The 12,595-nt window shown below is 42.2% G+C and overlaps 1 protein-coding gene across 1 annotated transcript; it reads left to right on the top strand.

Annotated features, from left to right (window-relative positions):
• The first annotated feature begins 34 nt into the window (after positions 1–34).
• On the top strand, positions 35–10,625 carry LOC110499225 (dicarbonyl and L-xylulose reductase). The gene is made up of 9 exons (XM_021576219.3): positions 35–254; positions 469–537; positions 802–899; positions 3,868–4,025; positions 5,533–5,575; positions 5,695–5,794; positions 5,937–6,001; positions 8,592–8,709; positions 10,201–10,625. The coding sequence occupies exons 2-9, from the start codon at positions 486–488 to the stop codon at positions 10,302–10,304; spliced, it is 738 nt and encodes a 245-aa protein (XP_021431894.1). The 5' UTR covers positions 35–254; positions 469–485; the 3' UTR covers positions 10,305–10,625.
• The last annotated feature ends 1,970 nt before the right edge of the window (positions 10,626–12,595 follow it).

Below are 12,595 nucleotides of genomic sequence, written 5' to 3'. Positions count from 1 at the left end.
TAGGGGTCAACTAGGAACAGTAACTTTTTTATCCATTAACTTTTTGCGCAACTTCGAGGTGCACTCTTCATACACCACATCCGTTTCCGCTAAAATTCATGAGAATAAAAATTTGCTTTATGGTTTTAATTTAAGGTTAGACATACATTTAGCAGTGTGGTTAAGGTTATGTTTAAAATCACGTTTTAAGAAAATACATTGTAGAAATAGGCGGGGTTTATGACTTTGCGGCTGTCGTAACCAGTGACAACTGGGTAAGAAAATTACTTAATAGAGCTCAATATATCTTGCACTGTTCATATAACGAATATTTATTTTAACGCGACATTTTTCAATATTTGAAAGTGAGGAGGGCATGTAGTATCGATTTCGCCCTTATCGCATGCGGATGATCTATTTTGTTGCATTGTGTCTCTCACCCTTTGCTCTCCATATTGTGCAACATTTACTTGTCCCATAACTTCGCAGCGAAAGTCTGAAGAGCCATGGAAATCTCTTTCGCAGGCAAGCGGGCCATAGTCACGGGGGCAGGAAAAGGTAAGAAAACTACCACCATATTTAAAGATAGTGTCGACGTCTGGTTTGCTGCGAAAACACAACCAAATGCACTTACAACAAGTAAATCAACAAGTAGTTTTGAGCTCAAACTAAGCAACATCCAATGTGTCCTGAAAGAACCACTGTCATGATTGTGGGTGACCGAATAACCCAAACATTGTCGAAATGTATGTGTCAGGTTGGCCGTCACACTGAGATCTCCAGTGAATAATGGTCATTGTGTTTATGGATATTTTCACACAGGCATCGGCCGGGCCACGGCGCTTGCTCTGGCGCGCTGCGGGGCAGAGGTCGTGGCAGTCACACGTACGCGGGCTGACCTGGACAGCCTTCTGCTGGAGGTAACCCCCGCAACACCCATATACACACACAATGCCCCTACAACAGTGGGGTGTCGGTACCGTTTAAGATTGGGGAAGACGTCTTAAAAAAAAAAAACATTTATGAGCATGGCCTTATTTCTATTACAGCATATTGGATGACTGTCATTCATTCATATTTAAATCACCCAGCTCAATGTAACATCGATAGGTTTAGTCTAATATGTGATACTCAATTTTCCCTATACCCATCATGAAGTTTCGACAATCTAGCCTACGAATTATAGTTTATAATGTAGGTGCACATGTCAAAAGACCAATTGGAGCAACCAAGGTAACAGACAGTGAGTGACATGCCCAGGAACGCCTTGCACACACTTGCCTGCATCTAGCAGACCTTGACTTGGAAGAGTTCCAGTGTTGGATAGCCTTAGCTTAGTGTTGGATAACCTTTTCAGTTAAAGAAATAACAAAAATAATAATAAGAGCCAGTTAGCTAACATAAATAGCATTCCTCTCTGTTTGAGTAGGCTAAATTAGCTAGCTGCATTAGTGAGCTAAGTAAGTTATATTGAAAAGAAATCTAACAAAATATAGCTAGCTCTCTCTCTCTCTCTCTACAGCTTGTCCTTAATTTTTGAAGAAATGAATTTGTTCAACTATTGTCTTTCTCTCTTTGAGTCAACTAGTCACCACATTTTATGCACTGCAGTGCTAGCTAGCTGTAGCGTATGCTTTCTGTACTTAGATTCATCCTCTAATCCTTTTGATTGGATGGACAACATGTCAGTTCATGCTGCAAGAGCTCTGATAGGTTGGAGGATGTCCTCCGGAAGTCGTCATAATTATGTGTACAGTCGTGGCCAAAAGTTTTGAGAATGACACAAATATTAATTTCCACAAAGTTTGCTGCTTCAGTGTCTTAAGATATTTTTGTCAGATGTTACTATGGAATACTGAAGTATAATTACAAGCATTTCATAAGTGTCAAAGGCTTTTATTGACAATTATATAAAGTTGATGCAAAGAGTCAATATTTGCAGTGTTGACCCTTTTTTTTCAAGACCTCTGCAATCCGCCCTGGCATGCTGTCAATTAACTTCTGAGCCGCATCCTGACTGATGACAGCCCATTCTTGCATAATCAATGCTTGGAGTTTGTCAGAATTTGTGGGTTTTTGTTTGTCCACCCGCCTCTTGAGGATTGACCACAAGTTCTCAATGGTATTAAGGTCTGGGGAGTTTCCTGGCCATGGACCCAAAATATCAATGTTTTGTTCCCCGGGCCACTTAGTTATCACTTTTGCCTTATGGCAAGTTGCTCCATCATGCTGGAGAAGGCATTGTTCATTACCAAACTTCCTGGATGGTTGGGAGAAGTTGCTCTTGGAGGATGTGTTGGTACCATTATTTATTCATGGCTGTGTTCCAAGGCAAAATTGTGAGTGAGCCCACTCCCTTGGCAGAGAAGCAACACCACACATGAATGGTCTCAGGATGCTTTACTGTTGGCATGACACAGGACTGATGGTAGCACTCACCTTGTCTTCTCCGGACAAGCTTTTATCCGGATGCCCCAAACCATTGGAAAGGTGATTCATCAGAGAAAATGACTTTACTCCAGTCCTCAGCAGTCCAATCCCTGTATCTTTTGCAGAATATCAGCCCGTCCCTGATGTTTTTCCTGGAGAGAAGTGGCTTCTTTGCTGCCCTTCTTGACACCAGGCCATCCTCAAAGTCTTTGCCTCACTGTGCGTGCAGATGCACTCACACCTGCCTGCTGCCATTCCTGAGCAAGCTCTGTACTGGTGGTGCCACGATCCTGCAGCTGAATCAACTTTAGGAGACGGTCCTGGCACTTGCTGGACTTTCTTGGGCGCCCTGAAGCCTTCTTCACAACAATTGAACCGCTCTCCTTGAAGTTCTTGACGATCCGATAAATGTTTGATTTAGGTGCAATCTCACTGGCAGCAATATCCTTGCCTGTGAAGCCCTTTTTGTGCAAAGCAATGATGACGGCACGTGTTTCCTTGCAGGTAACCATGGTTGACAGAGGAAAAACAATGAATCCAAGCACCACCCTTTTCTTTAAGCTTCCAGTCTGTTAGTCAAACTCAATCAGCGTGATCTCCAGCCTTGTCCTCGTCAACACTCACACCTGTGTTAACGAGAGAATCACTGACATGTCAGCTGGTCCTTTTGTGGCAGGGCTGAAATGCAGTGGAAATGTTTTTTGGGGATTCAGTTCATTTGCATGGCAAAGAGGGATTTTGCAATTAATTGCAATTCATCTGATTACTCTTCATAACATTCTGGAGTATATGCAAATTGCCATCATACAAACTGGAGTCAGCAGACTTTGTGAAAATTAATATGTGTGTCATTCTCAACTTTTGGCCATGACAGTAAGTCTATAGAAGGTGAGAACCATGAGCCTCCTAGGTTTTGTATTTAAGTCAATGTACGCAGAGGAGGATGGAAAATAGCTGTCCTCCAGCTACACCATGGTGCTGTTGAGGCTACTGTAGACCTGTAGAACGTCATTGCAAAACAGTGTCTTTTAATTAGTTATTTGGTGACGTGAATATATTTAGTATAGTTTTATCCCCCCCAAAAAATCTCACTATTTTTCAGAAATTCACTGAGTAGGATGGTCCTCCCCATCCTCCTCTGAGCAGCCTCCACTGCGTTATGACCCTCATATCCCTACAACCCCGCCCAGCCCCCCCTCCACTGCTCAAGGTCTGGACCCCCCCCCCCATTGCATGCTCTATTGTCCCCTTATAGGACCTCTCCTCTCCACTAGCCCTATACGCATATCATTAGAGGCTAGCTAGTTTTCCCTGCTGCTCTTTTCACCTCCATGTCCCATTGTTTCGGCTCCGTGACGAGAGATGATGGGAGATTCTTTGTGGTGATTCGTTGGGGTGATTCTCTCTGCTGTCTTTTCTCTCTGTGTGATTGGTTCTGGTGCTGGTTGTTCCCTGCAGTGTCCGTCCATCAAGCCGGTGTGTGTGAACCTCGGTGACTGGGGGGCCACAGAGGAGGCGCTACGGGAGGCCGGCGGTAATGTCGATCTGCTGGTGAATAACGCAGCCTATGCCACGCTGCAGCCTTTCCTAGAGGTCACCCCCGACCAGTTTGACATGTAAAGATGCTCTCATCGCTGTCCTTTAAATCAGAAATTCTCAACATTTTGTTTAAACAATTTAATGTCAGAATTTTTGTAAATTCAATTAGTATTTTCAGCAGAGCTTTTAGCAGCCTATTTAGTGTATTTGGTTGATTTTTGTGGTCTCAAACCAGTGAGCTTACTAACATTTTTCATCGAGCAAAATTGATTATTGTCAATGGAAAAGGTCGGAATGTTGATCGCTTGTCTTATAAATTGCTACATTACTGTCAATATAGCATTAAAAATAGCTTTCCAGGTGGCATTTCGGCAATTTTGTATCGCAATGCGAATATTGGGTCGCAACTGAGACAACCTGGTCCAATTTGGGTCCCGAGGCAAAACCAGTTGAGAACCACTGCTCTAAATCATGTTGTGATTGTAATTCATATTCATAGAAGTGAAACACAAGTCACTCAAGACTCAGTAGAAGGACTTTGTATTAGACCTACACTACCGTTCAAAAGTTTGAGGTCACTTAGAAATGTCCTTGTTTTTGAAAGAATTAAAATAACATCAAATTGATCAGAAATACAGTGTAGATGTTGTAAATGACTATTGTAGCTGGGAACGGCAATTTTTTTAATGGAATATCCACATAGGCGTACAGAGGCCCATTATCAGCAACCAATGGCACGTTGTGTTTGCTAAGTTTATCATTTAAAAGGCTAATTGATCATTAGAAAACTTGTCCTCTTGCTCTGTTGTGCCTCCCACTCTTTCTATTCTGGTTAGAGCCTGTTTGTGCTGCGCTGTTCTGTGAAGGGAGTAGTACACAGCGTTATACGAGATCTTCAGTTTCTTGGCAATTTCTCGCATGGAATAGCCTTCATTTCTCAGAACAAGACTAGACTGACGAGTTTCAGAAGAAAGGTCTTTATTTCTGGCCATTTTGAGCCTGTAATCGGACCCACAAATGCTGATGCTTCAGACACTCAACTAGTCTAAAGGCCAGTTTTGTTGCTTCTTTAATCAGGACAACAGTTTTCAGCTTTGCTAACATAATTGCAAAAGGGTTTTCTAATGATCAATTATCCTTTTCAAAATGATTAGCTAACATAACGTGCCATTGAACACAGGAGTGATGGTTGCTGATAATGGGCTTCTGTACGCCTATGTAGATATTCCATTAAAAATCTGCAGTTTCCAGCTACAATATCATTTACAACATTAACAATGTCTACACTGTATTTCTGATCAATTTGATGTTATTTTAATGGACAAAAAAAATAGCTTTTCTTTCAAAAACAAGAACATTTCTATGTGACCCCAAACGTTTGAACGGTAGTGTACATATTACACCTGTTTATTTAAACATGGTTGAAAAATAGCTTTCCAGATAGGATGGTTTAAATGAACAAGGTTTAAACTGTGTTACCTCTGTGTGCTAGTTACACAACATAAATATTCCAAACATAGAAGGCTATCTGGACATTAATAGGAATATCTCATAAATCCCATAGATTTGTTTTCCTATTCCCAGATCCTTTAACATCAACGTGAAGGCTGTCCTCCATGTCTCTCAGGTAAGAAAAGGCTGTCAGAAATTGAATTGGCTCCCTGTAACATAGTTATACGTTATAGGTAACTTAACAGTTTCTCCATACTCACTGTGCATTCTCTGTCTCTCTGTGTGTGTGGGTAGATTGTGGCTCGGGGTATGAAGGCCAGAGGAACAGGAGGCTCCATAGTGAACATCTCCAGCCAGGCGTCTCAGTGTGCCCTCCAAGACCACACCGTCTACTGTAAGTCACTGACCGGGACCAAACAGAGCAGGACATACATCCCATCAAAACATATCTCAGCTATAGCTCGATTATATCAATTAACTCACTACATCTTGATGTAGTTGATATTTGAATGCATACTGTCGGTCTGTGTGTGCAGGTGCCACTAAAGGTGCTCTGGACATGCTGACTAAGGTTATGGCCCTGGAGCTTGGACCCTATCAGGTAACTACAGGAGGACTGACCCAATAGCAGAGAGCACACATCAAGACACACATGGTTCTTCTGATGTCAGACCAGTACATTTAAATCTCTGTCTGCAACAGTTGTATTGTGGTGGCATCATGTTATGTGTATTCTTGTCACCGGCAGAGACTGCGGAGTTTGTCAAGATCAAAAGAAACATGAAAGGAGCAAAGCCCAGATAAAAAGCTAGAGGAATACCTGCCTCAATCTTCTTAATACCTAACCCTGGGATAGTTTTATTTTTCAGCAAGACAATTACAAATGTTTTTATGCCAAAGACACCAGAATGGCTTTCCAATAGGTGTTGACTGTTCCTGAATTTTCCAGTCTCCATCCTGACTTAAATCTGTTTGAAAATCAGAGGCAAGGTTTGAATATTGCTGCCCATCAATGACTCCAACCAAATTTACTGACCTTGAGCAATTTATACAAAAACGATGGATATATGTTGCCCTAATAGCAGTGGCGGCCCAGTGTGGCCATGGCCTCCCCTGAAATCTGATTGGCCTACCCCAAGAAATTCTGAGATCTGATCGGTCGTCTCTGACTATATTAATAATTTTGACCAAGACGCGCACCAACAGTAAGACTCACCGGAGAAAGCATCCGAGCGAGCGAAACATCGCCACTGAAGCTAGGACAGCCGAGTCCCTCCTCATCCTCCAAAAACATCTGAAGCCCTACCTCTTCAAAGAGTATCCCCCTTTTCGTGAACTGACACTCACACTTGACTTTTCCCCACTACTAGCACTTACTTTGCTGATAGATGCTTTATTGAGGAAAAATGTACTTACTAGGACTGAGATACACTGAGTGTACCAAACATTAGGAACACCTTCCTAATATTGAGTTGCACCCCCTTTAGCCTTCAGAAAAAAGTGTTGAAAGTGTTCCACAGGGATGATGGACTCCAATGTTTCCCACAGTTGTGTTAAGTTGGCTGGATGTGTTTTGGATAGTGGACCATTCATGATACACATGGGAAACTGTTGAGCATGGAAAAACCCAGCAGCGTAGCAGTTCTAAGATTTAAAAATCCTTCTTTAACCTGTCTCCTCCCCTTCATCTACACTGATTGAAGTGGATTTAACAAGTGACATCAATAAGGGATCATAGCTTTCACCTGGATTTACCTGATCAGTTTATGTCAAGAGAAGGAGTTCCTAATGCTTTGTACACTCAGTGTATGTTGTCCCACCTAGCTATCTTAAGATGAATACACTAACTGTAAGTCGCTCTGGATAAGAGCGTCTGCTAAATGACTAAAATGTAAATGGAAAAATATATGTGGAGCCCATGTATATGATCCTGTCTGGCTAAAAAGAGCATGACATGTCATATTCTTTTTGGCCAGACTGCATCAGATACATGGGCTACAGATACTAAGAAAGAGGGGCGCTGTTTGCCCTGCTCGGAAGCGTTCTCTGGTGAAATGGATTCAGCCTCTTGCTAATTGAAGGACAATTATGAAACACGAATGAGAAATATATATTTTTAAGTTTATTTTTTTATTGTTAAAATATTTGGGGAAGTATAGCTTCCTTTTGCATCCATGAATACACAACCCTTTGTAAGCTGAATGTTATTAGACATATGGTGCTTGTAAAAGATGTCCCTTTCCATTCAAATGGTAGGTGCACAGTGCACTGCTCAGATGCTGGACTTATTTTGGAGTAGACGAACATGCGTAGATAACCTACGTTTTTGAAGTGATTTGTTTGACAATCAGATAAAAACATCATGACAGGTTGTGTTCACGACACAGTAAAAGGTAATACATTTTTACAGTTAAATGACATCTTTACTATAAAGACCCCCCCCCCCCCGAATATCAGGATATAATTCGCACTCTGGATGGTACTTTCAAGTAAATTTACTGCTGAATGCTAATACCCTTATTTAAAACCCTGACTTTTAATCATTGTTAGTGTTTGTATTCATGTACCAAACCTAAGCTTAAGCATTTAATGCATTGAACCTTCATAATTATATGTAACAATTACACCTTGCATCAATAAAGGGTCAACGTGTTATGTCCCCCCTAAACTGGGTCTGTTCCCCACCTTGGCCACCCCATTCAAAATGTTCTGGACACGCCACTGCCTAAGAGTTTGCGAAGTTGGTGGAAGCACCTATGGCAGCCATTACAGCTGTGAAACATTTTGAATAAGATTCTACCATTAACTCTGAGGTGTGAAGACACGCAATCAAGACCTCTTCATATAAAATAATTCAAAAATGTCTTTGGAAATCTGGAGTAGTTTGTTTACATCGGTATAAAAAAAATATGAAATGTAATATTTGTTTCAATTTTAAGGCAGAAAAATGTGAAGACTGCAAGGGGTGTGTAGACCTTCACTTGGCACTGTATTGATTTTATGTATTGATTATCTACAGGGACTAGGGTTTAGTGCCTTGCTCAAGGGCACAAGGACAGAGTTTTCACCTAGTCAGCTTGGGGATTTGAATCCGCAACCTTTTGGTTACTGGCCCAACACTCTTAACTGCTAGGCTACCGCCTTGTTGACTAATAAGTATTGATTGTTGGGGTGTACTTATTTCTTGCTAGATCCGTGTGAACAGTGTGAACCCCACAGTCGTGATGACTAAGATGGGGAGACTGGCATGGAGTGACCCTGGCAAGGCCAAGACCATGACCTCACGCATCCCTCTGGGACGATTCGCAGGTCACATACATGTTGTTTTGTTACTAATAAGTTATTTATACAGTGCATTCGGGAAAGTATTCAGACCCCTTGACTTTTTCCACATTTTGTTACATTACAGCCTTATTCTGAAATGGATTACATTGTTTTTTTCTCTCGTGAATCTACATACAATACCCCATAATGACAAAGCAAAAACAGGTTTTTAGAAATGAGGGGAAAAAAACTGAAACACCTTATTTACATAAGTATTCAGACCCTTTGCTATGAGACTCGAAATTGAGCTCCGATGCATCCTGTTTCCATTGATCATCCTTGAGATGTTTCTACAACTTGATTGGAGTCTACCTGTGGTAAATTTGATTGATTGGACATGATTTGGAAAGGCACAAACCTGTCTATACCAAAAACCAAGCCATGCGGTTGAAGGAATTGTCCGTAGAGCTCCGAGACAGGATTGTGTTAAGGCACAGATCTGTGGAAGGGTACCAAAAAATGTCTGCAGCATTGAAGGTCCCCAAGAACACAGTGGTCTCCATCATTCTTGAATGGAAGAAGTTTGGAACCACCAACACTCTTCCTAGAGCTGGCCGCCCGGTCAAACTGAGCAATTGGGGAGAAGAGCCTTGGTCAGGGAGGTGACCAAGAACCTAATTGTCACTCTGACAGAGCTCCAGAGTTCCTCTGTGCGATGGTTGTCCTTCTGGAAGATTCTCCCATCTCTGCAGCACTCCACCATTCAGGCCTTGGTAGAGTGGTCAGACGGGAGCCACTCTTCAGTGGCAGGGACTAGTCAGGATCGAGGGAAAGATGAACGGAACAAAGTTTAGAGAGCTCCTTGATGAAAACCTGCTCCAGAGTGTTAAGGACCACAGACTGGGGTGAAGGTTCACCTTTCAACAGGACAACAACCCTAAGCACCAGCCAAGAAAATGCAGGAATGGCTTCGGAACAAGTTAATGTCCTTGAGTGGCCCAGCCAGAGCCCAGACTTGAACCCAAACAAACATCTCTGGAGAGACGTGACAATAGCTGTACAGCAATCCTCCCCATCCAACCTGACAAAGCTTGAGAGGATCTGCAGAGAAAAATGGGAGAAACTCCCCAAATGTGTGAAAAGACTTGAGGCTGTAATTGCTGCCAAAGGTGCTTCAACGAAGTACTGAGTAAAGGGTCCGAATACTTATGTAAATGCGATATTTCCGTTTAAACATTTTTGCCCTCCAAAAAATAAGTAATCTGGTTTTACTTTGTCATTATGGGGTATTGTGTGTAGATTGACGAGGAGAAAAAACAATTGAATCCATTTTAGAAGAAGGCTGTAACGTAACAAAATGCTGAAGAAGTCAAGGGATCTGAGTACTTTCCACGATGCACTCTATACTGTATTATATGTTCTTGTTTTTATTAACACAGCTAACCATGAACATCTGATGACACACAGACTGCCCAACCCCACTCTTTATCATGTGGAGGTGTGTTACTTTATGGTTGTGTGTGTTCCTCTCTGCAGAGGTGGAGGATGTGGTGAACTCTATCCTGTTCCTGCTCAGCGATAAGAGTTCTATGACCAACGGTGTCACCCTGCCTGTGGACGGGGGCTTCCTGGCCTGCTAACCTCTCACCTTCTCATTCTGCCTTCTGATTGGCTGGCGTAGTCATTTTCCATGGTGTCCACTAGTACCCATTTAATTCCTCTTCAAGCACTGATTATATTCGGACTTGATTTTGTTTTATGTTACTGATTACATGTCACCCAGAACAATAGAATGAGTCTTTATGAGCTGCCCTGTTTGTTGTAACCGTAAGCAATTGTTTATTTTTTGCATATTGTGGGTGTGTGTTAGCTTATAGAGAGAACTGCTGGATGAAACTAGTGTAATATACAGTCGTGACCAAATGTTTTTGAGAATGACACAAATATAAATTTTCACCAAGTCTGCTGCCTCCAGTTTGTATGATTGCAATTTGCATATACTCCAGAATGTTATAAAGAGTAATCAGATGAATTGCAATTAATTGCAAAATCCCTCTTTGCCATGCAAATGAACTGAATCCCCAAAAAACATTTCCACTGCATTTCAGCCCTGCCACAAAAGGATCAGCTGACATCATGTCAGTGATTCTCTCGTTAACACAGGTGTGAGTGTTGACGAGAACAAGGCTGGAGATCACTTTGTCATGCTGATTGAGTTCGAATAACAGACTGGAAGCTTCAAAAGGAGGGTGGCGCTTGGAATCATTGTTTGATCTCTGTCAACCATGGTTACCTGCAAAGAAACACGTGCCGTCATCATTGCTTTGCACAAAAAGGGCTTCACAGGCAAGGATATTGCTGCCAGTGAGATTGCACCTAAATCAAACGTTTATCGGATCATCAAGAACTTCAAGGAGAGCGGTTCAAATGTTGTGAAGATAGCTTCAGGGTACCCAAGAAAGTCCAGCAAGCGCCAGGACCGTCTCCTAAAGTTGATTCAGCTGTGGAATTAGGGCACCACGAGGACAGAGCTTGCTCAGGAATGGCAGCAGGCAGGTGTGAGTGCATCTGCACGCACAGTGAGGCGAATAATTTTGAAGGATGGCCTGGTGTCAGGAAGGGCAGCAAAGAAGCCACTTCTCTCCAGGAAAAACATCAGGGACCGACTGATATTCTGCAAAAGGTATAGGGATTGGACTGCTGAGGACTAGGGTAAAGTCATTTCCTGATGAATCCCCTTTCCGATGGTTTGGGGCATCCGGAAAAAAAGCTTGTCTGGAGAAGACAAGGTGAGCGCTACCATCAGTCCTGTGTCATGCCAACAGTAAAGCATCCTGAGACCATTCATGTGTGGGGTTGCTTCTCAGCCAAGGGAGTGGGCTCACAATTTTGCCTAAGAACACAGCCATGAATAAAGAACGATACTAGCACATCCCCCCCGAGAGCAACTTCTCCCATCCATCCAGGAACTATAGTTTTTGCAATTCAGTTAGGACATCTACTTTGTGCATGACACAAGTAACTTTTCCAACAATTGTTTACAGACTGAATTATAAATTAAATAATCTATCACAATTCAAGTTTGCATACATTAAGTTGACTGTGCCTTTAAACAGCTTGGAAAATTCCAGAAAATTATGTCATGGCTTTAGAAGCTTCTGATAGGCTAATTGACATAATTTTAGTCAATTGGAAGTGTACCTGTGGATGTATTTCAAGGCCTACCTTCAAACTCAGTGCCTTGACGTCATGGGAAAATCCAAATAAATCAGCCAACACCTTACAAAAAAATTCTGGCTCATCCTTGGGAGCAATTTTCAAATGCCTGAAGGTACCACGTTCATCTGTACAAACAACAGTACGCAAGTATAAACACCATGGGACCACACAACCATCATACCGCTCAGGAAGGAGACGTGTTCTGTCTCCTACAGATGAACGTACTTTGGTGCAAAAAGTGCAAATCAATCCCAGAACAACAGCAAAGGACCTTGTGAAGATGCTGGAGGAAACAGGTACAAAAGTATCTATATCCACAGTAAAACGAGTCCTATATCGACATAACCTGAAAGGCCGCTCAGCACGGAGGAAGCGACTGCTCCAAAAAAGCCAGACAACATTTGCAACTGCAAATGGGGACAAAGATTGTACTTTTTGGAGAAATGTCTACTGGTCTGATGAAACTATTTGGCCATAATGACTATCGTTATGTTTGGAGGAAAAAGGGGGAGGCTTCCAAGCCGAAGAAAACCATCCCAACCGTGAAGCACGAGGGTGGCAGCATGATGTTGTGTGGGTGCTATGCTGCAGGAGGGACTGGTGCACTTCACAAAATAGATGGCATCATGAGGCAGCAAAATTATTTGCATATATTGAAGCAACATCTCAAGACATCAGTCAGGAAGTTAAAGCTTGGTCGTAAATGGGTCTT

This window comes from Oncorhynchus mykiss, chromosome 20 (genome assembly GCF_057628025.1).
Source record: "Oncorhynchus mykiss isolate SJ-2025 chromosome 20, ASM5762802v1, whole genome shotgun sequence".
NCBI classification, from domain to species: domain Eukaryota; kingdom Metazoa; phylum Chordata; class Actinopteri; order Salmoniformes; family Salmonidae; genus Oncorhynchus; species Oncorhynchus mykiss.
The sequence above is the reverse complement of the archived record's forward strand: the minus strand, read 5'-3'. Positions and strand labels throughout refer to the sequence as shown.